Source organism: Anser anser (assembly GCF_964211835.1).
Source record: "Anser anser genome assembly, chromosome: 20".
NCBI lineage: Eukaryota > Metazoa > Chordata > Aves > Anseriformes > Anatidae > Anser > Anser anser.
Genome location: NC_139741.1, coordinates 4,978,204 through 4,997,891, shown reverse-complemented (window position 1 = coordinate 4,997,891; position 19,688 = coordinate 4,978,204). Strand labels below are relative to the sequence as shown.

At 70.2% G+C, this 19,688-nt stretch overlaps 3 protein-coding genes across 11 annotated transcripts; 1 reads left to right on the top strand and 2 right to left on the bottom strand.

Annotated features, from left to right (window-relative positions):
• Positions 1-74: 74 nt before the first annotated feature.
• On the bottom strand, positions 75-2,285 carry LOC310884549 (uncharacterized protein). Its single transcript, XM_083806485.1, has 2 exons — positions 182-2,285; positions 75-129 (listed from the first exon to the last, which is right to left on the bottom strand). The coding sequence occupies exon 1, from the start codon at positions 1,274-1,276 to the stop codon at positions 221-223; it is 1,056 nt and encodes a 351-aa protein (XP_083662611.1). The 5' UTR covers positions 1,277-2,285; the 3' UTR covers positions 75-129; positions 182-220.
• Positions 2,286-3,153: 868 nt separating this feature from the next.
• ANKRD13B (ankyrin repeat domain 13B) lies at positions 3,154-11,293 on the top strand. Of its 6 annotated transcripts, XM_083806442.1 has the most exons (16): positions 3,488-3,578; positions 3,981-4,054; positions 6,870-7,005; positions 7,145-7,269; positions 7,356-7,401; positions 7,561-7,746; positions 7,821-8,010; positions 8,569-8,635; positions 8,724-8,805; positions 8,889-8,953; positions 9,046-9,176; positions 9,284-9,441; positions 9,573-9,725; positions 9,815-9,975; positions 10,775-10,855; positions 10,996-11,292. In XM_083806442.1, the coding sequence occupies exons 1-16, from the start codon at positions 3,503-3,505 to the stop codon at positions 11,221-11,223; spliced, it is 1,959 nt and encodes a 652-aa protein (XP_083662568.1). In that variant the 5' UTR covers positions 3,488-3,502; the 3' UTR covers positions 11,224-11,292. The 6 variants fall into 6 exon arrangements, with proteins under 6 accessions (XP_083662566.1, XP_083662569.1, XP_083662567.1 ...); XM_083806440.1 differs by lacking the exons at positions 3,488-3,578; positions 3,981-4,054 and adding an exon at positions 3,154-3,359 and having other exon boundaries at positions 10,996-11,293; XM_083806443.1 differs by lacking the exons at positions 3,488-3,578; positions 3,981-4,054 and adding an exon at positions 3,154-3,359 and having other exon boundaries at positions 7,603-7,746; positions 10,775-10,851.
• A 1,314-nt stretch (positions 11,294-12,607) lies between these two features.
• CORO6 (coronin 6) lies at positions 12,608-18,741 on the bottom strand. Of its 4 annotated transcripts, XM_083806449.1 has the most exons (12): positions 18,526-18,741; positions 16,318-16,517; positions 15,597-15,719; positions 15,015-15,144; positions 14,732-14,913; positions 14,453-14,572; positions 14,091-14,210; positions 13,643-13,747; positions 13,412-13,557; positions 13,275-13,332; positions 12,958-13,182; positions 12,608-12,797 (listed from the first exon to the last, which is right to left on the bottom strand). In XM_083806449.1, the coding sequence occupies exons 2-12, from the start codon at positions 16,513-16,515 to the stop codon at positions 12,675-12,677; spliced, it is 1,530 nt and encodes a 509-aa protein (XP_083662575.1). In that variant the 5' UTR covers positions 16,516-16,517; positions 18,526-18,741; the 3' UTR covers positions 12,608-12,674. The 4 variants fall into 4 exon arrangements, with proteins under 4 accessions (XP_083662575.1, XP_083662572.1, XP_083662573.1 ...); XM_083806446.1 differs by lacking the exon at positions 14,091-14,210; XM_083806447.1 differs by lacking the exon at positions 14,453-14,572.
• Between the last annotated feature and the right edge of the window lie 947 nt (positions 18,742-19,688).

Here is a 19,688-nt window from a genome sequence, read left to right as displayed (position 1 = left end):
TGGTCCTGGTCCTGGTCCTGGTCCTGGTCCTGGTCCTGGTCCTGGTCCTGGTCCTGGACCAGGACATCTCCTGGTCCTGGTCCTGGTCCTGGTCCTGGTCCTGGTCCTGGACCTGGGTGTCTCCTGGTCCTGGGCATCTCCTGGTCCTGATCCTGGTCCTGGTACAACGCGTCTCCCGGACCTAGTCATCTCCTGGTCCTGATCCTGGTCCTGGTCCTGGTCATCTCCTGATCCTAGTCCTGATCTTGCTCCTAGTCCTGGTCTTGGTCCTAGTCCTAGTCCTGCTCCTAGTCCTGGTCTTGGTCCAGTGCATCTCATGGTCCTGGGCATCCCCTGGTGCTGGTCCTGGTCCTGGTCCTGGCCCTGGGCATCTCCTGGTCCTGATCCTGATCCTGGTCCTAGTCCTGATCCTGGTACAATGCGTTTCCCGGACCTGGTCATCTCCTGGTCCTGGTCCTGGTCCTGATCCTAGTCCTGGACCAGGACATCTCCTGGTCCTGGTCCTAGTCCTGGTCCTGGTCCTAGTCCTGGACCAGGGTGTCTCCTGGTCCTGGGCATCTCCTGGTCCTGATCCTGGTCCTGGTACAATGCGTCTCCCAGACCTAGTCATCTCCTGGTCCTGGTCCTGGTCCTGGTCCTGGTCATCTCCTGATCCTGGTCCTGATCTTGCTCCTAGTCCTGGTCTTGGTCCTAGTCCTAGTCCTGCTCCTAGTCCTGGTCTTGGTCCAGTGCATCTCATGGTCCTGGGCATCCCCTGGTGCTGGTCCTGGTCCTGGTCCTGGCCCTGGGCATCTCCTGGTCCTGATCCTGATCCTGGTCCTAGTCCTGGTCCTGGTCCTGGTCCTGGTCCTGGTCCTGGTCCTGGTCCTGGTCCTGGTCCTGGACCAGGGCATCTCCTGGTCCTGGGCATTTCCTGGTCCTGATCCTGGTCCTGGTACAATGCGTCTCCTGGTCCTGGTCCTGGTCCTGGTCCTGGTCCTAGTCCTAGTCCTGGTCCTGGTCCTAGTCCTGGACCAGGGCATCTCCCCAACCTGGTCATCTCCTGGTCCTGGTCCTGGTCCTGGTCCTGGTCATCTCCTGATCCTAGTCCAGATCTTGCTTCTAGTCCTGGTCTTGGTCCAGTGCATCTCGTGGTCCTGGGCATCCCCTGGTCCTGGTCCTGGCCCTGGGCATCTCCTGGTCCTGATCCTGATCCTGATCCTCGTCCTGGTCCTGGTCCTGGTCCTGATCCTAGTCCTGGTCCTGGTCCAGGGCATCTCCTGTTCCTGGGCATCATCTGGTCCTGGTCTTGGTTCTGCTCCTAGTCCTGGTGTTGGTCCAGCTTCTCTCTTGGTCCTGGGCATCCCCTGGTCCTGGTCCTGGTCCTGATCCTGATCCTGTTCCTGGTCCTCGTCCTGATCCTGATCCTGTTCCTGGTCCTGGTCCTGGTCCTGGTCCTGGTCCTGGTCCTGTTCCTGTTCCTGATCCTAGTCCTGGTCCTTGTCCTGATCCTGATCCTGATCCTGATCCTGGTCCTAGTCCTGGTCCTGGTCCTGGTCCTGATCCTAGTCCTGGTCCTGGTCCGGGGCATCTCCTGTTCCTGGGCATCATCTGGTCCTGGTCTTGGTCCTGCTCCTAGTCCTGGTCTTGGTCCAGCTTCTCTCTTGGTCCTGGGCATCCCCTGGTCCTGGTCCTGGTCCTGATCCTGATCCTGTTCCTGGTCCTCGTCCTGGTCCTGTTCCTGATCCTAGTCCTGGTCCTCGTTCTGACCCTGATCCTGATCCTGATCCTGATCCTGATCCTGGTCCTAGTCCTGGTCCTGGTCCTGTTCCTGATCCTAGTCCTGGTCCTCGTTCTGACCCTGGTCCTGTTCCTATTCCTGATCCTAGTCCTGGTCCTGGTCCTGCTCCTGCTCCTGGCCCTGGGCATCTCCCGCTCCTGGTCCTGATCCTGCCCCAGCCCCCCCAGCCCATGGCGCTGCTCCGCTCTGCCCCCAGCCCTGCACCCCCAGGTCCCCGAGCACCCCTGGTCCTGCCCGGTGCCCCCCAGCCCCACGCCCCCACTGCCCCAGTCCCGGCCGCAGCGTGGGGTCACTGCGGGCAGCCTGGGCCGGGCAGGGGGGGCACAGGGACCCCTGCCAACCCCCCCCAGGGGCAGTCAGGGGGTCCCCACCTGTGGACCCCCCATGATGGATGAACCCCCCCACCACGTAGGGGAGGTGCAGAGGGGGGGACAAGGCCAAGGGGGATTGGGGTGAGGACGGTTTAGGGTCCCTCTGGGGGGGGGTCCCACTGGGGTCCCTCCGGTGTCACCATTGGGACCCAAGGACACCAAAGGGGGGGGGGGTGGGTCCGGATCCTGCCCCCCCCCCCGGGCCTGGCAGAGCTGTGACCTCACCGCTGGTTGCCATGGGGATGGCCTATGACGTCATAGGGCAGCGGGGCTGGCGGGGAGATGGGGGGGTCCTGGGGGGGGGGTCCTGGGGGGGGGGCCTGGGGGGGGGGGGGGCTTGGGGAGGGGGGGGTCCCGGCCACCGGCTGCCTCCGGGGCCCGGCGGGGCGGGGAAAGGCAGCGCTGGGGGGGGGGGCACCCCGCGGCACCGGGGGGCTGGGGGGGTCCCAGGGGGTCCTGGGGGGGTCCGGGGGGGTCCGGGGAGGGGGGGGGGCAGCGGGAGCGTGGCGCCGGCGGGGAGGCCGGGCCGGGCAGCGGAGGCCCAGCCTCGCATTGTTCTCGGGAGGCCGCCGGAAAAGGCAGAAACGCAGGAGGAAAAGGGAAATGGGGGGGGGGGGGGAAGCTGCTGCTGATGGGGGGGGGGGGTCGGGACACCACGGCCCCCCCCACCCCCCCCGGCGGTGTCCTGCTGTGAGCCCGGGGGGGAGAATCACCCACCTTGGGGGGGGGGCAAATCAGGCTGGGGTGGGAGGGGGGGGAATATGGGGGGTGGGGGGTGGAATTTGGGGAGGTGAATATGGGGGGGGGACACACAGGGGTGTCCCTTGTCAGCCCCCCCCCCCCCCCCGCCCCATGCACACACACGGCGGGGGGGGGGGGGTTGGCTGGGGGTGCGGGGCGGAGGAGGAGGAGGAGGAGGAGGAGGAGGAAGGGGGCGATGCCCGGTGACTACAAGTCCCATGAGGCCGGGCGGTGCGGAGGAAGGGGGGGGGGACCGCGGGGAGTGTGTGTGGGGGGGGGGGATGTGTGTGTGTGTGTGTGTGTTGGGGGGGGGGTGGGGGGGCAGCCCCGGCCGGGAGGTGCCCGCCCCGCTCCGCTCCGCTCGGCTCCGCGCCCCGCGCCCCGCTCCGCCCCGCTCCGCGCCCGCCGCTCCAGCATGCACGGAGGATGCTCGCGTCTTGCTCGGGCAGGAAGGGGCCGGAGGGCAGGTACCCGCTGCACTACCTCGTCTGGCACAACCGGGCCCGGGACCTGGACCGGGAGCTCAGCGCCAAGCAGGTGGGGGAGGCGGGGGGGGGGGTGGGGGGGCATCCCCGGCACGGCTCGGCTCGGAACGGCCCGGGCTGATGCAATGCTGCCCGCACGGGCTGGGGCCGGTGAGGGTGAGGATGGTGAGGGTGAGGATGATGGTGGTGAGGATGAGGATGGTGAGGATGCTGGTGGTGGTGCCGGTGAGGGTGCCGGTGATGAGGGTGGCGGTGAGGATGCGGATGGAGACAGGGACGGGGACGGGGATGGAGGTGGGGTTGGGGTCCCCCCCCTCCACAACGCCAGCAGGGCTCAGGGTCCCCCCCCGTGCCCCCCCCCCCCCCCCCCCGGGCACGGCAGGGCTGTGACAGCCGCCGCCAGCTCTGGCACACAGCAGTGCCCCCCCCATACACGTGCCCCCAGCTCCCTCTTAGGCCTCTGAGCCCCCCCCCGGACACAGGGTGCTGAGGGCCCAGCGGGGGGTGCGCCCCCAGCTCCCCACCCTTTAGGGCAGGGCGAGGCAGGGCTCCCACCCCCAGGAGGCCAAGCATCCTCCTTGTGCCCCCCCCCCCCGGGCCTAGTGACCCCCCCCCAGCTCTCCGATGACCGCAGGCGCGTTCCCAGCCTCCATCTCCCCGCTGCCGTTGCAATCCAGGTAATTAAAACCCAACCCTGAAGACGCAGGAAAACCGCAGGCGCTGGCGGAGGCCGGCGGCCAGGCTGTGCCTCTCCCCCCCCCCCCTTCCCCCCCCCAGCCTTGGCTACAGCTGCTCGACCCACCCCCCCGCCAGCACCCTCCCAGCACCCTAGGGTGCTGCGTGGCCCGAGCCCTGTGCCGGATGGGTGCGGGCAGGGGGTCCCCGCGGTGCCGCGATGCCCCCGCCACACCCGCCTCCATTGTGGGGGCCGGCTGGGGGGGGGGGGGGGGGTTGCATGCCGGCATCGCCCCCCCCCCCATCCCCATCCCCATCACCGCTGGGTTTATTTCCACTGTATTTTGGGGTCGTTTTGTGTTTTTTTTTTTTTTGTTAGTTTTTTTTTTTCCCCAGGAGCGGCAGAGATCAAAGCAGGGCGTGGGGAGACGCGGGGGCTGCAAGCGGGGGTTTTCTAAGCGAGCCCCCCCCCTGCCCTAGTCCTAGTGTGGGGGGAGCTCCTCCTGGGGCCCCCACCGTGCCCCTGTGGCTGGGGGGGGGAGAGCAAACCCAGTCCCGTGTGCACCCAGGGGTGCACTGGGACGGGGGGGTATGGGTGCTGCAGGCCAGACCGCAGGGCAGGAAGGGTTTGGGGGGGGGGGGGGGGGGCAGCCTGGCCTGAGCCCCCCCATCCCCACCCGGGGCATTTGGGGACACGGCTCGGCCCTCTGCAGCCCCGAGCAGCCGGCCCGTGGTGGTGCTGGGGGCTGCCTGTCCCCTGCCTGGGCACCCTGCTCTCCTGCCACCCCGGGGACCCCCACGGGGGCAGTGTCACCCCATGGGACCCCCCCCCTCCGCATGCAGGTGCACGGGGCTGGGAGCGCTGGGGCAGCTCGCGGTGCTGCTCCTCCCCGTGCCTCTCGCAGGGCCACACGTGGGTCACCCCTGAACGTCACCGCCGGTCCCCAGGCTGTGCTTGTCCCCACCTGGGGACCACGACCTGGGGGGTCCCCGTGGCGGGGGCAGCGTGGGGACGCGGCCGGCAGTGACACAGCCCCGCAGCGCCAGGACACCCCCATGCCGCCGCCTGCCCCATCTCGCACGGCAGTAATTGGGGTCACCCCGCTGCCCCCTGGGGCTGCGCGGGGACAGCAGCGCCCAGCACCGCCACCCCGCGCGGGTCCCTGTCCCCCCCCCCCCCCCCGCTGCCACCCCTGCATAGGCGCTGGGGTCCGTGCCCACGCTGAGGCCCCCCCCACCCTGGGGACAACCCGCAGGGTTTGGGGCGAGGAGCGGCCGTGCTGCGGTCTCACGTGGCACCGCCACCGCCCCAAACACGTCCCCAGCGGGTGTCACAGCCCCAGGACAGGCAGCTGTGCCCCCCCCGGCCCGGGGCTGTCCCACGATCTGCACGGTGGAAACTGGGTCACGCCGTGTCCCCCGGGGCTGGATCAGGCGCCGTGTCCCCAAATCGGTGGCCCTGGACCCCCCCCCCCCCCCCGCCCCGTGGCGCTGGGGCACGGCTGCGGCTGGGGAGCCCCGCGGAGCCTGCAGCGCCTGTCCCCCAGCTGGGGGGCGATTGCTTTAATTAGAGTCATTTCATTAGCGCAATTAAAAAGCAGCAGTCGCCTGGAGAGCGTTGGAGCAGCACGCGGGCTCCTGGGGAGATGGGGGGGGGGTTGTTCGGATTGGGCAGTGGGGAAGCCTGGGGGGTCCCCCTACCTGGGGAGCCCCCAGGGATGTGGACATGGGGGCACTCATGGCCCTGGGGACATCCCCAGGCCATCGCTGCGATGAGCAGGGGGACACAAGTGATGAGTGGGGGGACTTGCTGGGGGGGGGGTGAGAGCCCTGTCCCAAGCAGCACGAGCCCCCACCCCACCCCTGCCCGTCCCCAAACCCCGCTGGGGTGCCAGGTCCCCGCCGGCACCTTTGGGTGGCACCTTTGGGTCCTGCAGCTGCCACCTCCTGCCCTGGCAGCATCCGAGTGCCCCCCTCTGGGTACCGCCTGGCTGCTGGAGTGTGGGGAGGATGCTGAGGCTGGGGGGGCTTCCACACAGCTCCATCAGACCCCCAGCTGCACCCCCAGCCCCGGGCACGGGGGGTGACTGCAGCTGCCACCCCCCCCCCGGCAGGACCGCTGCGCAGGGTGCTGGGTGCGCCACCGCCGCTGCTGCTGTCGGAGAGAGCCGGAGCTGGGGGGGGGGGATTCCTAGGGCTGGCTCGGCGCCAGCCTCCAGGCTTGGCACAAACAATCGCAGCCCCGCCGCGGCTCCCCGGGGCTGGGGATGCTCGGAGCAGCCGCTCGCTCCGCTCACGCAGCGCCGCCCGCCCCCGGCTCCGGCGGGGAACACGTGCGCCCGCCGCAGCACCAAGCGTCGCCCGCCGTGCCGCGGAGGGGGCTGCCGGCAGCTGCTGCCTGGCAACTGGGCAGAACCCCCCCCTGCCCCCCAAAACCTCCCCGGATCCTCAGAGGTGGGGGCTTTTCACAGCTTTTCACACCCTGAAGCTGCATTGGGTGGCGTGGAGCCCCGTGCACCGGGCTGGGCGGTGACCCTGCTCCATGCCCGTGTCATGGGTGCAGCCCTGCCTGGCTGCGCCGAGCCGTGCTGGGTGCTGGCAGTGACTCCGTGGGGCTGGGGGGAGCAGGAAAACCTTTGGGACAGCATTTTTGGGGCGCGGTGCACATGCACCTGCTCAGGGGGATGGGGATGCTCATGGAGATAGCGGCAAACGTCGGCTGCTTTCCCTGGCCACGAGCCTCACGTCCGTGGGAGGGCACGGGCAGGGTGTCCCGGCCATCCTGGTGCCCCCTGAACCCTGCTGCCCCCCCCACAGGCCGACATCGAGCAGCTGGACCCCCGAGGACGCACCCCGCTGCACCTGGCCACCACGCTGGGCCACCTCGAGTGTGCCAGGGTGCTGCTGAAGCATGGAGCTGACGTGGGCAAGGAGAACCGCAGCGGCTGGACGGGTGAGCAGGGGCTCGGGCACGGGCACAGGCACGCTCGCCCTGGTGCCCCAGCTCCCTGGGGGGCTGCTTGCTTGGCGCTACGTGCGTGTGGCACCGTGCCGTGCCGTGCCGTGCCACGCTGCCCCTCTCGGCCCCGCAGTGCTGCAGGAGGCCGTGAGCACCCGCGACCTGGAGCTGGTGCAGCTGGTCCTGCGCTACCGCGACTACCAGCGAGCCATCAAGCGCCTGGCCGGGATCCCCATCCTGCTGGAGAAGCTGCGCAAGGTACCTGCCCCAGATGGGGCTGGGGGGCTGTGGGGGGGGCGCACCACGGCCGGGCTCCTGCTCACCCTGTGTGCTCCCACCGGCAGGCCCAGGACTTCTACGTGGAGATGAAGTGGGAGTTCACCAGCTGGGGTAAGCTTGGGCGGAGTGGGAGCTTCCCAACGCGTCCTCCCCCACCCCCCTTCCCCGTGTGCCCCCCCCCCCCAGGCTTGCCCCTACCCCCCCCCATCGGAGGCGCTGGGTGCGTTCCCCCGCCCCGCTCAGCGCTCGCAGCCCACCCGGGGGACGCAGGGTGGCCCCGTCCCCGGCTGGGCTATCGCCGTCTCCCCCCAGTGCCGCTGGTGTCCAAGATCTGCCCCAGCGACACGTACAAGGTGTGGAAGAGCGGCCAGAACCTGCGGGTGGACACCACGCTGCTGGGCTTCGACCATATGACCTGGCAGCGGGGCAACCGCAGCTTCGTCTTCCGCGGGCAGGGTGAGACGGGGGCCGGGGGGGGGCACGGGGAGGGCACGGGGGCTGTCCCCGCACCGACCGCCCGCTCCCCGCAGACACCAGCGCCGTGGTGATGGAGATCGACCACGACCGGCGGGTGGTCTACTCGGAGACGCTGGCCCTGGCCAGCCACGACCAGGAGGTGCTGCTGGCTGCTGTGCAGCCCACGGAGGAGCAGGTGATGGGGCGGCTCACGGCCCCCGTCGTCACCACCCAGCTCGACACCAAGAACATCGCCTTCGAGAGGTGGGCACGGGCGGTGCTGACCCCCCGGGTGTCCGCGTCCTGTCCATCCAAGAGCGATGTCCCGTCCCGTCCCATCCCATCCCATCCTTCCCATCCCATCCCATCCCATCCATCCCGTCCCATCCCGTCCCATCCCATCCCATCTTTCCCATCCCATCTATCCCGTCCTATCCTGTCCCATCCCATCCCATCCCATCCCATCCCATCCCATCCATCCTGTCCCATCCCATCCCATCCCATCCCATCCCATCCCATCCCATCCCATCCCATCCCATCCCATCCCATCCCATCCCATCCATCCCGTCCCATCCCGTCCCATCCCATCCCGTCCCATCCCATCTTTCCCTTCCCATCCCATCCCATCCCATCTTTCCTTTCCCATCCCATCCCATCTTTCCTTTCCTATCCCATCCCCATCCCATCCTTCCCGTCCCGTCCCGTCCCGTCCCATCCCATCCCATCCCATCCCATCCCATCCCATCCCTTCCCGTCCCATCCCATCCCTTCCTGTCCCATCCCATCCCACCCATCCCTGACAGCGCCCCGCATCACCCCCAGGAACAAGTCCGGGATCCTGGGCTGGCGGAGCGAGAAGACGGAGATGGTGAACGGGTACGAGGCCAAGGTGAGGGGCAGGGGGCCGAGCCGTGGCGGGGGTACGGCCGGTTTTTGGGGAACACCCACCACCTCTGGCACTCCCCTCCCTCGGACAGGTCTACGGGGCGTCCAACGTGGAGCTGATCACGCGGACGCGGACCGAGCACCTCTCGGACCAGCACAAGGGCAAGAGCAAAGGTAGGGCGAGGGGCTGCGGTGGGCAGGGGGCTGTGGTGGGCAGGGGGCTTCATTGGCCCCCATCCCCACGCCGTGTCCCGCAGGCAGTAAGACCCCCCTGCAGTCCTTCCTGGGCATCGCCGAGCAGCACGTGGGGCCCAACAACGGGGTGAGTGTGCGGGGCCGGGGTGGGGAGGGAGGGGGGGGGGCCCGTGGCCACACTGCCCCCACGCGGTGCCACCATCGGGGCCGTCCCCGCAGACGCTGATCACGCAGACGCTGAGCCACGCCAACCCCACCGCCATCACCCCGGAGGAGTACTTCAACCCCAACTTCGAGCTGGGCAACCGGGACATGGGGCGGCCCATGGAGCTCACCACCAAGACGCAGAAGTGAGGGGGCGAGCGGGGAGGAGGGGACCCCCGCCGTCCCCCCCCTGCCATCGCGGGGCCCCCGGGGTCCCCAGCCCGGCGCCTGTGTCCCCCCCGCGCCCCCGCAGGTTCAAGGCGAAGCTGTGGCTGTGCGAGGACCACCCGCTGTCCCTCTGCGAGCAGGTCGCCCCCATCATCGACCTGATGGCGATCAGCAACGCGCTCTTCGCCAAGCTGCGGGACTTCATCACCCTGCGCCTCCCGCCCGGCTTCCCCGTCAAAATCGGTACTGGGAGGGGGGCACCCAAGCACCCATGGGTGCGGGGAGGGGGCCCTTTGCCGCCAGCACAGCCCATGCAGCCAGCTTCCCTCCCTGCCCTTTATAATTTAATTTATTATTTTTATTATTTGCGGCAGAAATCCCCATCTTCCACATCCTCAACGCCCGCATCACCTTTGGGAACCTCAACGGGTGCGACGAGCCCGTCAGCTCCCTGCGGCACAGCCCCAGCAGCGAGGCGCCCTCGCCCAGCAGCGACTCCTCCAGCGTCAGCAGCTCCAGCTCGCTCAGTAGGTGGTGGGGGGGCCAGGGGAGGGGGTCCCGGCGGGGGTCCCGGGCAGCGGGGTGCCCAGCCACGTCGGCACCTGTCTCCCTGCAGCGTCGTGCCGGGTGTGCGAGATGGACCCGGCGCTCTTCGAGGTGCCCCGGGGGTACAGCGTGGTGGGCACCCACCAGGACACCCTGCGGGAGGACGAGGACGACCTGCTGCAGTTCGCCATCCAGCAGAGCCTGCTGGAGGCGGGCAGCGAGTACGACCAGGTGGGCTCCGCGGGGAGGTGCCTTCCTCGGCCTCACCCACCGTCCTCCTCCTCATCCAGCATCCCTGGCCTCGTCCTCATCCAACATCCTCAGACTTGTCCTCCTCATCCAACATCCCCCGGCCTCATCCAACATTTTTCTCATCCACCATGCTGATCCTCCTCCTCCAACATCCTCCTCATCCTCCTCCCCCTCCTCCTCATCCAATATCTTCCTTCTCCTCCTCATCATCCTCATTCAACATCCTCCTTCTCCTCATCCTTATCCTCATCCAACATCCTCCTCATTCTCATCCAACATCCCCAGCCTCATCCAACATCCTCAGCCTTGTCCTCCACGTCCAACATCCCCGGCCTCATCCAACATTTTTCTCACCCACCATGCTGATCCTCCTCATCCAACATCCTCCTCCTCATCATCATCCTCATCCAAAATCCTCCTTCTCCTCGTCCTTATCCTCATCCAACACTCTCCTCCTCCTCCACAGCCTCGTCCAACTTCCTCAGCCTCCTCATTCAACGTTTTCCTCATGCACCATCCGCCTCATCCTCTTTATCCTCACCCAACCTCCTTCTTCAACCTCACCCAACCTCCTTCTCCATCCTCACCCACTATGCTCGTCCTCCTCATCCCCCGCCCTCCTCATCCTCACCCACCACCCTCCTCACCCTCCCCTGGGCCCAGGGACCCCACGGGGGCCACCCACCCCGCTCCCCCCACCTCTCCCCATCCCCGCACGCCTCGGCGGGGCTCAATTTCCCCTCCGAGCCCCCCCCCCCAGCCCCTTCTCCACCCGCAGGTCACCATCTGGGAGGCGCTGACCAACAGCAAGCCGGGCACCCACCCCATGTCCCACGAGGGCCGCCGGGGAGACAGGTTGGTAAGGTCCGGCCAGCGTCCCCCCCCCTCGGGGGGGGTGGTGAGGAGAGGGGCAGGGGGCAATCGCCAGCGGGCACCGACCCCCCAGCTTATCGTGGGGGTCCCCGGGGATCCCGGCTGAGGCCGTGCCGCCTCCCCCAGGACTCCCCAGCACACGGCAGCCCCCCGTCCCCCGGGCAGCCCGTCCCCGGGGGGGGGCGGGGGTCCCGGGGCGCTGCTCCCCAGCTACGCGGAGCAGCTGCGGCTGGCCATGGCGCTGTCGGCGCGGGAGCAGGAGGAGGCCGAGCGGCGGACGCGGCAGGAGGAAGAGGAGCTGCAGCGCATCCTGCAGCTCTCGCTGACCGAGAAGTGACCCCGCGCCCCCGCTGAGCCCCCCCCGGCCCCGGGGACGGGGAGAACGCGCGGATGGGGCACGGATGGGGGGGGGGGGGGGTAGGGGGGGAGCGGGGGGGTTGTGTGTGTGTGCGTGTGTGTGTGAGTGAGTGTGTAAGGGGGGGGCACGCAGAGGACAAATGGGGGGGGCACGATGGTCCCCATAGCTGGGGCGGTGAGTGCCTGGGGGGGTGCTGCGGGGGGGTGGCAGGGAGCAGGGGGTGTCCCACAGCCCTATCCCCCCCCCCACCCAGCCACCCCCCTGGGGTGCTGCCCGGCTCCTCGCCCTGGGGAGGTGGTGGGGGGCACCCCAGATGGGGTGGGGGGGGGGGCTGTCCCGGGGCACCCCCAGAGCCGTGGGGCTCCAGGCACCCCCTGCTGCCCCCCCCCCCTTGGCCCCACTGCCCAGGCGCTACCAAGTGCACTTACCCGGGAGCTGCTCTGCCTGCCAACGGGGGGGGGGCTCAGCCCCACTGCACCCCCAGCCCACATGGGGCAGCCAAGGGGGTGCCCACAAAGGGATGCCCGGTCTCACTGCCCCCCCTTTTCACCCCCTGCTCGCACCCCCTCATTTCCCTGCTCGGCTGCCCCCCCCCCCCCAAGCCCCCCCATCCTGGCAGCGCTGCACCCCCCCCCCATCCCGGGCACTGCCCCCCAAGCCCCAAGAGAAACCTTACATCAAATGGTGCTAACCCCCGGGCCCCCACCTCCCCGCCCCGGGCTGCTCCTTCTTTGCACACGGGGGGGCTGCGGGGGCCCCCGGCCTCGCTCCCGCGGGACTTTTCGTAGCGGCCCCCCCGCCACGCACCCCACAAGCGACGTCTGGGCCAGGGCCGGGGGAGCCCCGAGCAGCTCCGACCGCGGCCGACACCAATAAATGCTCTTGAACGGGCGCCTCTCGGCCTCTCTCTGCCCCCCGCCGGGGCCGTGCGGGCAGGGGGGGCGCAGGGCAGGGCCCCCCCATACGGCCCCCGGTCCCTGCCCCACAGCCACGGGAGGCCGAGCCCTTTATTGGAGGGGGGACCCCAGGAGCACCCGTAAATAGGAGCTGTGGGGTCGGGGGGGGGGGGGTAGCACCGTACCCCAGCGTGTGGCTGGGTGGGATGGGGGGCACGACCCCCCCCCCAGTCCTGGGAGGATGCTGGCTCCTGGCTCGCAGGTCCCCAGGGAGGGATGCTCCGGGCACCGAGGTGGGACCCCCCCGTCCCCTGGGTGCCGACGTGCCCGGACGCCTTTTGGCACCCGGGGAGCAGGGTGGGAGCGATGCCCCTGGGGAGAGGGGTGCAGGGTGGGGGTGGGGGGTGGAGGGGGGCAAAGTTTGGCCCCCTTCCCTGCGGCCTCGGCTCCTGGGGAAAGAACATGGCTCTGGCCTCCTGCCCGCTGCGGGGACTCGGCTTTAATGCCTGCCTCGGGCGGGCGCAGTCCTCGCCCTGCCCGCAGCCGCGGCGCTAGTCCGTGCCGTTGGTGAACTGGCAGAGTTTGTGCTCCAGGTCGGAGATGCGCTTCTCCTGCACCTGCACCATCTCCTTCAGGGCACGGATCTCCTCCAGCACCTCTTCCAGGGTTGGCGACTGCGGGGGGGGGACACACACACGTATATGGGGTCATCGCCCTGCCTCCATCACGGCCAGCAGCCCCCAGGAGAAGGGGACAGCCCCGGTGCCACGTCCCCGAGGGGTGGCACGGCCCCCTGGGGTGCCCAGGAGAAGGAAGCGGGGGGGGGACACTCACGGAGATGTCGGCATTGGAGTGGCTGCGGCGGGGGCCCGGGGGGGGCCTGTTGTCCAGGATGTTCTTCTTGACCACCTTCAGCTCCCGGTTCTTGACGGGGACGTAGCCGTCCCGCAGCGAGATGAGGATGGGCTCCGCGTCCTTCCCCGACAGCCACTCGTCCGCCTCCAGGGCCGGCTCGGGGCCCGGGGTGTCGGGGTACAGGTCGTCCTGGAAGAGGTCTGACTGCGGGGACGAGGGGGTGGCAGTGAGACGAGGTGTCCCCCACCCCAAAAAAAAAAAAAATCCCGTCCCCATCAGGGTGCCCAGGGGCTCACCTTGCGCGGCACCGTCATGACGATGGGCTCGCACTTGCGCTCGTGCAGCTTGAAGAACCTGCGTGGGGTGGGGATGGTCAGGGTCTGGCTGCCCCCCCTCACCCCCCAGCCCCCCCCCAGCCCTTCTGGGCCCCCACCTGGCGATCTCGCACTTGCTGACGTCCAGCCCGCGCTTGGGCATGAAGCCCATGCCCCGCTGCGGCTCCTTGCTGCTGTAGGTGTTCAGGTAGTGCACGTAGGGCGCCTCGTCCGTGATCTCAAAGTACCGGATGCTGCTGTCCCCCTACGGGGACGGGGGGGACACGACATCAGCCACCCGTGTCCCCAGGGGTGGGGGGACAGCGAGGGGGGGGGCAGCCCGGGGTTACCTTTCCGCACAGGTAGACGATGCTGGAGTCGGCATCGTAGAAGGGCAGCAGGACCCCGTTGCTGGTGTCCATCTCCTGCAGGGCGATGGGCTCCTCGAAGTTACTCTGCGGGGTCGCAGTGAGGGGGGGGTGAGCAGCAGCCCCGCTCCCCCCCATCCCAGTCACAACACGCCTTGGCCACAGCACACTGCGGGGACGGCGACGTCCCCCCCAGGACCCACTGCTCGGCATGCCCCTGCCCCACGCCTGCTTACCTGCACCGGCCCCATTCCTCTTCTGGGGGAGCCCCCCCAGCCCCCCCACACACTCCCCACACCCAGGCACAGCACAGCACACACGGGAACTTGGCATGGTTATTTTTTTTGGGGGGGGGGGGCGGGATTCGGGATTGGGGTGGGGACCAGGGGAGCCACGTTCCCGGGAGCATCACTCCATGCGGCCTCGTTACCGGGTCCCACAAGCCCAGCTCCCGCTGGCTCATCCTGGTGAAGCCCGTGGTAAAGATGTGTCCTTCCCGCGTGAAGATGGCCCGCACGGGCCTCAGCCCTTCGTGGGGGGCAAACCTCTCCTGGGGGGGCGGAGGGGGGGGCACAGAGTCAGCAGAGGGCAAGGGGAGGGGGGCGAGGGGAGTCCGGATCCATCCCTGAAACAGCCGCTGGGTCCTGGTCGTGGTGGGCACGCGGTGGGCACGCGGGGGTCCTGGGGGGCGCACGAGGTCCCGGGGAGGGGGGCCCCGCTCGGCACGGCTCGGCACGGCTCGGCACGGCGGGGTCCCCAGCACGGCGCTGGCCGAGCGCCGCCGTCTCGTACCAGGTCCCAGAGGCCCAGCTGCCGCTCGCTCATCTTGCTGAAGCCGGTGGTGAAGATCTTGCCATCGGCCATGAAGATGGCGCGGATGGGGCGGGCGCCGTCGTGCGGTTTGTCTTTCTCCTGCGCCGGCCGTTAGCGGGTTAAAGGCAAACACAGAGACGCGCGGGGGCGCGGGCGGTTAGTAGGGTCGGGCCGTTAGCGGGGCCGCGGGGAGGTGGGTGGCCAGGCGGGGGCGGGGGGGGGACACGGACACGGGGCCGGGGGGGGGGGGACACTCACCGCCACGATCTGCTGCTTGCGGGGGTCGATGACGCGGACCTTCTTGTCCTTGCAGGTGGTGACCAGGAGGCTGCCGTTGCGGTTCCAGCCCACGTTGTAGATGAGGTCGGTGTGCATGTCCTCCAGCGCCAGCAGCATCTCCCCCGTGCCCACGTTCCAGAGGATCACCAGGTTGTCGCAGCCTGACGAGGACACGCGGACGGGTGGGTGGACGGACGGACGGAGGCCGTCACCCCGTGGCCGCATCCAGCTGCCCCCGGGGAGCGCGGGGCCGGCGCCTTACCTGCGCTCAGCAGGACGTTGCGCGCCGTGGGGTGCCACGAGATGATGCCCACCCGCTTGGAGTGCCCCTCCAGCGTCACCACCGGCTCCGTGATGCTGCGCACGGGCACGTAGTCGGGGATCTGCCACACCTGGGGGGCACGGAGAGCACAGCGCGGGGGTGGCGACGTCCCCCCGGTGAGCACTGAGGGCGCCGGAGCCAATTAACATCATCATTAATTGCAGCTCAAGCCACGGGGACGGCAGCGGCGCCTCCATCCCTGGCACCGGCTGCAGCGCACGGGGTGCTCCTGAGCCCGGGGTGGGGGGGGGACACAAGACGCCATCCTGCCCGGTGCAGTGCACAGCCCCTGGCCCCCCCCCGGCTATTCCTGGGTGCTGAGTCGCCGGGGCGGGTATATTTAGCACAAAGTGCTGCATCATGGAGAGAGCAGCCACCGCCAGCGCGAACGCATGGCACCGGGGCTAAAAATAGGCCGGTGACACTTCGCAGGCTGCGAAGCACAGGAAGGGGGGGGGGGGGTCAGGGCCCCCGTCAGCCCCCCCCATGCCCCCCCCCCCCCCGGGGGGCCGGGCCCCTCACCATGACGGTGGTGTCCTCGGAGGCGCTGGCGATGACGTTGTCGTTGTGGGGGCACCAGTCGATGTCCAGCACGGGCGCCGTGTGCCCCGTCACCAGCGGGTGGTTCTTGTCCACGCGCCCCGTCTGCAAGGCCCGGGGCTCGGCGTCAGTCCCCGGGGGATGGGGAGGGAGAGAAAGGGGGGGGGGGGGCACGCCGGGACCACCCCCCCGGACCCCAGCACGGCTGCGCTGTAGGGGCTGTGGCACAGAGGGGGGGGACACACGGGGGATGCTGACCACGGGGAGAGCTTTGCACCTGCCTGGGGGAAACTGAGGCACGAGGCCCTGCAGGGAGGTGGAGGGGAGCGACGTGCCTTGGACCAGGCTGCTTTGTGTCCCCTCTGATGGTGGTGGGGGGGCTAAAAGGGGGGGTCCTCAGCCCCTCTGCTGGGGTGGGCAGGGCAGACCCCACCCCACTGTGGTGCCCCCTGGGTGTCGCACGCAGAGGGGGAATTTGGGCAGGGGAAAAAGCAGCCGGGGGGCGGTCCCACATCACCTCGGTTGCCCCCAGGCCACCAGCCATCATGGGTGCCAACGTCACCCCAGGGTGCCTCTGCCCGGAGCCCCCACATGGGGACGGGGATGTTGGGGCAAAGCTGAGCAGAGCAGAGCCCGTCACCGTGCCCTGCATCCCCCCTGCATCCCGGGGGTGGGGCCGTGTCCCAGTGCCCCCCCCACTCACCTTGGCGAGGGGCAGGACGATGAAGGCCCCCCCGCCGCCGGACTCCACGATGATGGCCAAGAACTTGGGGTTGACGGCGCAGAAGGAGCTGTCCCACGTCACCTTGGAGACGCGGATGTCCTCGTACATCTGGTCGGCCTTCACCGGCTGCCCGAAGACGTGCCGGAACTTGCTCTGGCGCACCACGCGGCGGCTCATGGCTGGGGGGCGCGGGGTCAGGCCGCGGGCCACCCCCCCCCAAATGGCACGGGGGTGTTTTGGTCCTCCCCAGACCCGGCTCTCCAAGGGATCCCTCCATGACCCGGGTACGGGAGGGAGCCCGGGGACATGGCGACGGTGGGGACGGGGGCATGGAGGGGGGCACGGGATGGAGCCTGATGTGCCCCCGGCCCTGTAACAGGGACCTGGGGCAGCCCTGGTGCATTTGGTCGGGTGCTGCAGGGTGCTGGGCATGGGCATCCTGGGGCATGATGCTGTCTGCCCGCTCCATGCCCCATGGCCACGTCGTGCCCCATGGCTGCGCCGTGCCCCCCGGCCGTGCTGTACCCCGTGGCCATGGCCGGGGTTGGCACGGGAGCAGCTGCAGTGGAGGAGCGGGGCTGAAAGGAGAAGCCCCGAGGGGACACGGAGGTGCCACGCACCAGCTCACAGCTTGTCCCCTCGTGTCCCATCCCGCAGCGGTGGCCTGAGGTCACCTGGCTTGGTTGTGCCTCCGGCGGTGCCTCCAGCGTCGCCCCCACCCAGGGCTCCCCGCGACCCCCCGCTCTGCGCCCCCCCGCCTGCCCAGCACCGCAGGACCCCGGGCGAGGGCTGGATCCAGCACAGGGTCTGCTGCCGGCACAGCCACACGGCCCCACGTGCACACGGGGTGCAGAGAGGAGCCCCCGGTGCTCGGCACAGCCCTGGGGGGCTCCAGCCCCAGTCACGACCACGCATGCGGTGCCCCCATCACCCCCTCCCCTCCTGAGCCTGCGCTGCTCCCGACACCTGCCTGGGGGCATGGAGCCCCCCGGGCACCCCAAAACCCCCCAAGCTGGGGCTCTGCAGCACCCATGAGCTGCTGACCTCCCCCTGGGGGCACCCCCACATCCTTCTGGGGGCGCAGCCACTGCCGGGGCCGTGTCCGGCTTCCGAAGCATGGCCTGTGGGGCAGAGGCAGGAGCACCTCAGCTCTCGGCGTCCCGGCCGGGTGGCTTTCGGCCAGGCCACGTGCAGCACTGAGCTGAGCCGCCTCTGCCGGCTCCCCGTAGGTCCCCAAGGGTCCGTGGCCCTTCAGCATCGCCCCAGTGAGCACAAGAGCCAGGGGTGGGGGTCCCGGAGCTGGCACTGCTGGTGCCCCCTCCCCACTGCCCCAGGACAGGGTCCCCAGCGCAGGGGGACAGCGAGGGGGCTCCATGGGGGACACCCTGCGGGTGCTGTGCAGAACCCAGTGGGAGCGTGGCTTGGGGTGCAGATGGGGACGGGGGGGGGGGGATGGCCTGGCTGGTGGGGCAGGGTGCAGGTGGGGTGCGTGCGGGGCGTAGGTGGGGCGTGCACGGGGGGTGTGCGCGGGGTGTGTGCAGGAGGGGTGCAGGCAGGCAGACGGGGTGCGGATGGGCGCGGGCTGGGTGCAGGCGGGTGCAGGCAGGGAGCAGGCGGGTGCACGTTGGGTGCAGGAGGGTGCCGGTGGGGTGCCGGTGGGTGCAGGCAGGGAGCAGGCGGGTGCAGGCTGGGTGCAGGCTGGGTGCTGGTGGGTGCGGGCTGGGTGCAGGCGGGGTGCCATCGGGGTGCCAGCAGGTGCAGGTTGGGTACAGGCTGGGTGCAGGCTGGGTGCACGCTGGGTGCAGGCGGGTACAGACAGGGTACAGGCGGGTGCAGGAGGGTGCAGGAGGGTGCAGGAGGGTGCCGGCTGGGTGCGGGTGGGTCCGGGCGGGGTGCCGGCGGGGTGCAGGTTGGGTGCCGGCGGGCTGCGGCGGGCCAGCCCCCCTCCCGGCCGTGCCATTACGTTGCCACAATTGAATCCGCAGCGGCTGCCCGGCCGCCCGGAGGTCACTTTCCATTTATAGCCATCTCCCGCCGGGCGCGGGCGGGCGGGCGAGGGGCCGGGGGCCCGGCACCCCGCACCCTGCTCCGGCCGCCCCCTCCCCCGGGGCTCCCCGGCTCCCTCCCCTCGCCCCCCGGCAGCCCGGCTCGGCTCGGCCCCGGCCCGGCCCGGCCCCCGTTTCCCACCTGCGCTCCGCGGCTCCTGCGCGCTGCGCCCCGCTCGGCTCCGCCCGGGCTCGGCCCCGTTCCCGTAGCCCCGGCCCCGGCCCCGGCCCCGGCCCCGCTCCGCCCGGCTCGGCTCGGCTCGGCTCGGCGCGGCTGGGCTGGGCGCGCAGTGCCGCTGCCGCAGGGAACAGCTGAGCCGAGCCGGGAGCCGGGGCCGGCACGGCCCCCCCGCGGCGGGCACCGGGAGGAGGCGGAGGGGTAGCGGGGAGGGGGGGGGGGCCGGCCCCGCCTGCCCCGCTCCGGCCCCTGCCCGCCCCCACCCCTCTCTCGAGCCCTGCCCCACGAGCCCCAAATCGGGACGGGGATGGGGAGGGGGTGCCCGAAGCCCCCCGCACGCTGGGAGGGAGCTGGGGAGGGGGGGTGCAGGGAGAAGCCCCCCCACCTTGTCCCCTTCCCACCCCGCAGCATCCTCCCCGTAGCGCAGAGCCCCTCCCGGTCCCCCCCCCCCGTCCGCAAGGTGCTCGGCCCCAGCACAGCCCGGAGACCCCAACCCCAAACCCCCTCGGGGATCACGGCCGTGGGATGGCTCCGGGGGGGGGGTCCAGCACCCCCGCACCCCCCCCCCCAAGGGTGCTGCAGCCCGGGGGGTGAGCCCCCACGCCAGGCTTTGGGATGGTTGCGGGGACGCTCGCGGGCTGCCTTTAGGATTCAGCAGAGCCCGGCCCCGCAGGGATGCCCTGGCCCAAGGGGATTAAGGGATTGTAGGGCTGGGGGAGCTGGGGGGGGGCAGCCCTGGTTCCTGGAAAGGCAGCGAGCGCTGGACCCTACAAGGGCACCGAGCGGAGCCGGGCCCAGCATTGGCTGAGGCGGGCAGGAGGGGGCAGCTGGCAGAAAGGCAGGGAGAGGTGACAGCCTGGGCCGGCCTGCCAAAGGGGTGGCGGGGCGGGAGGGGGCTGCAGGGGCGCCCCCACACACCTCGTCCCACCATGGTCCCAGCTCGCTGCGTGCTTGGGGCTGGGGCACGGAGTGAGCCCCGCATCCCGTGTCCCCAGCACCTCATCCCTGGCAAGTTGGGAGAGGCCCCAGGAAGCCTTTTCCCAAGGGGTGCTGGGGGAGCGGGGTGGGATGGGGCACCCCAAACCCCCCCAAACCCCACAGCGATGGCCCCACACCCCAGCCCCTTG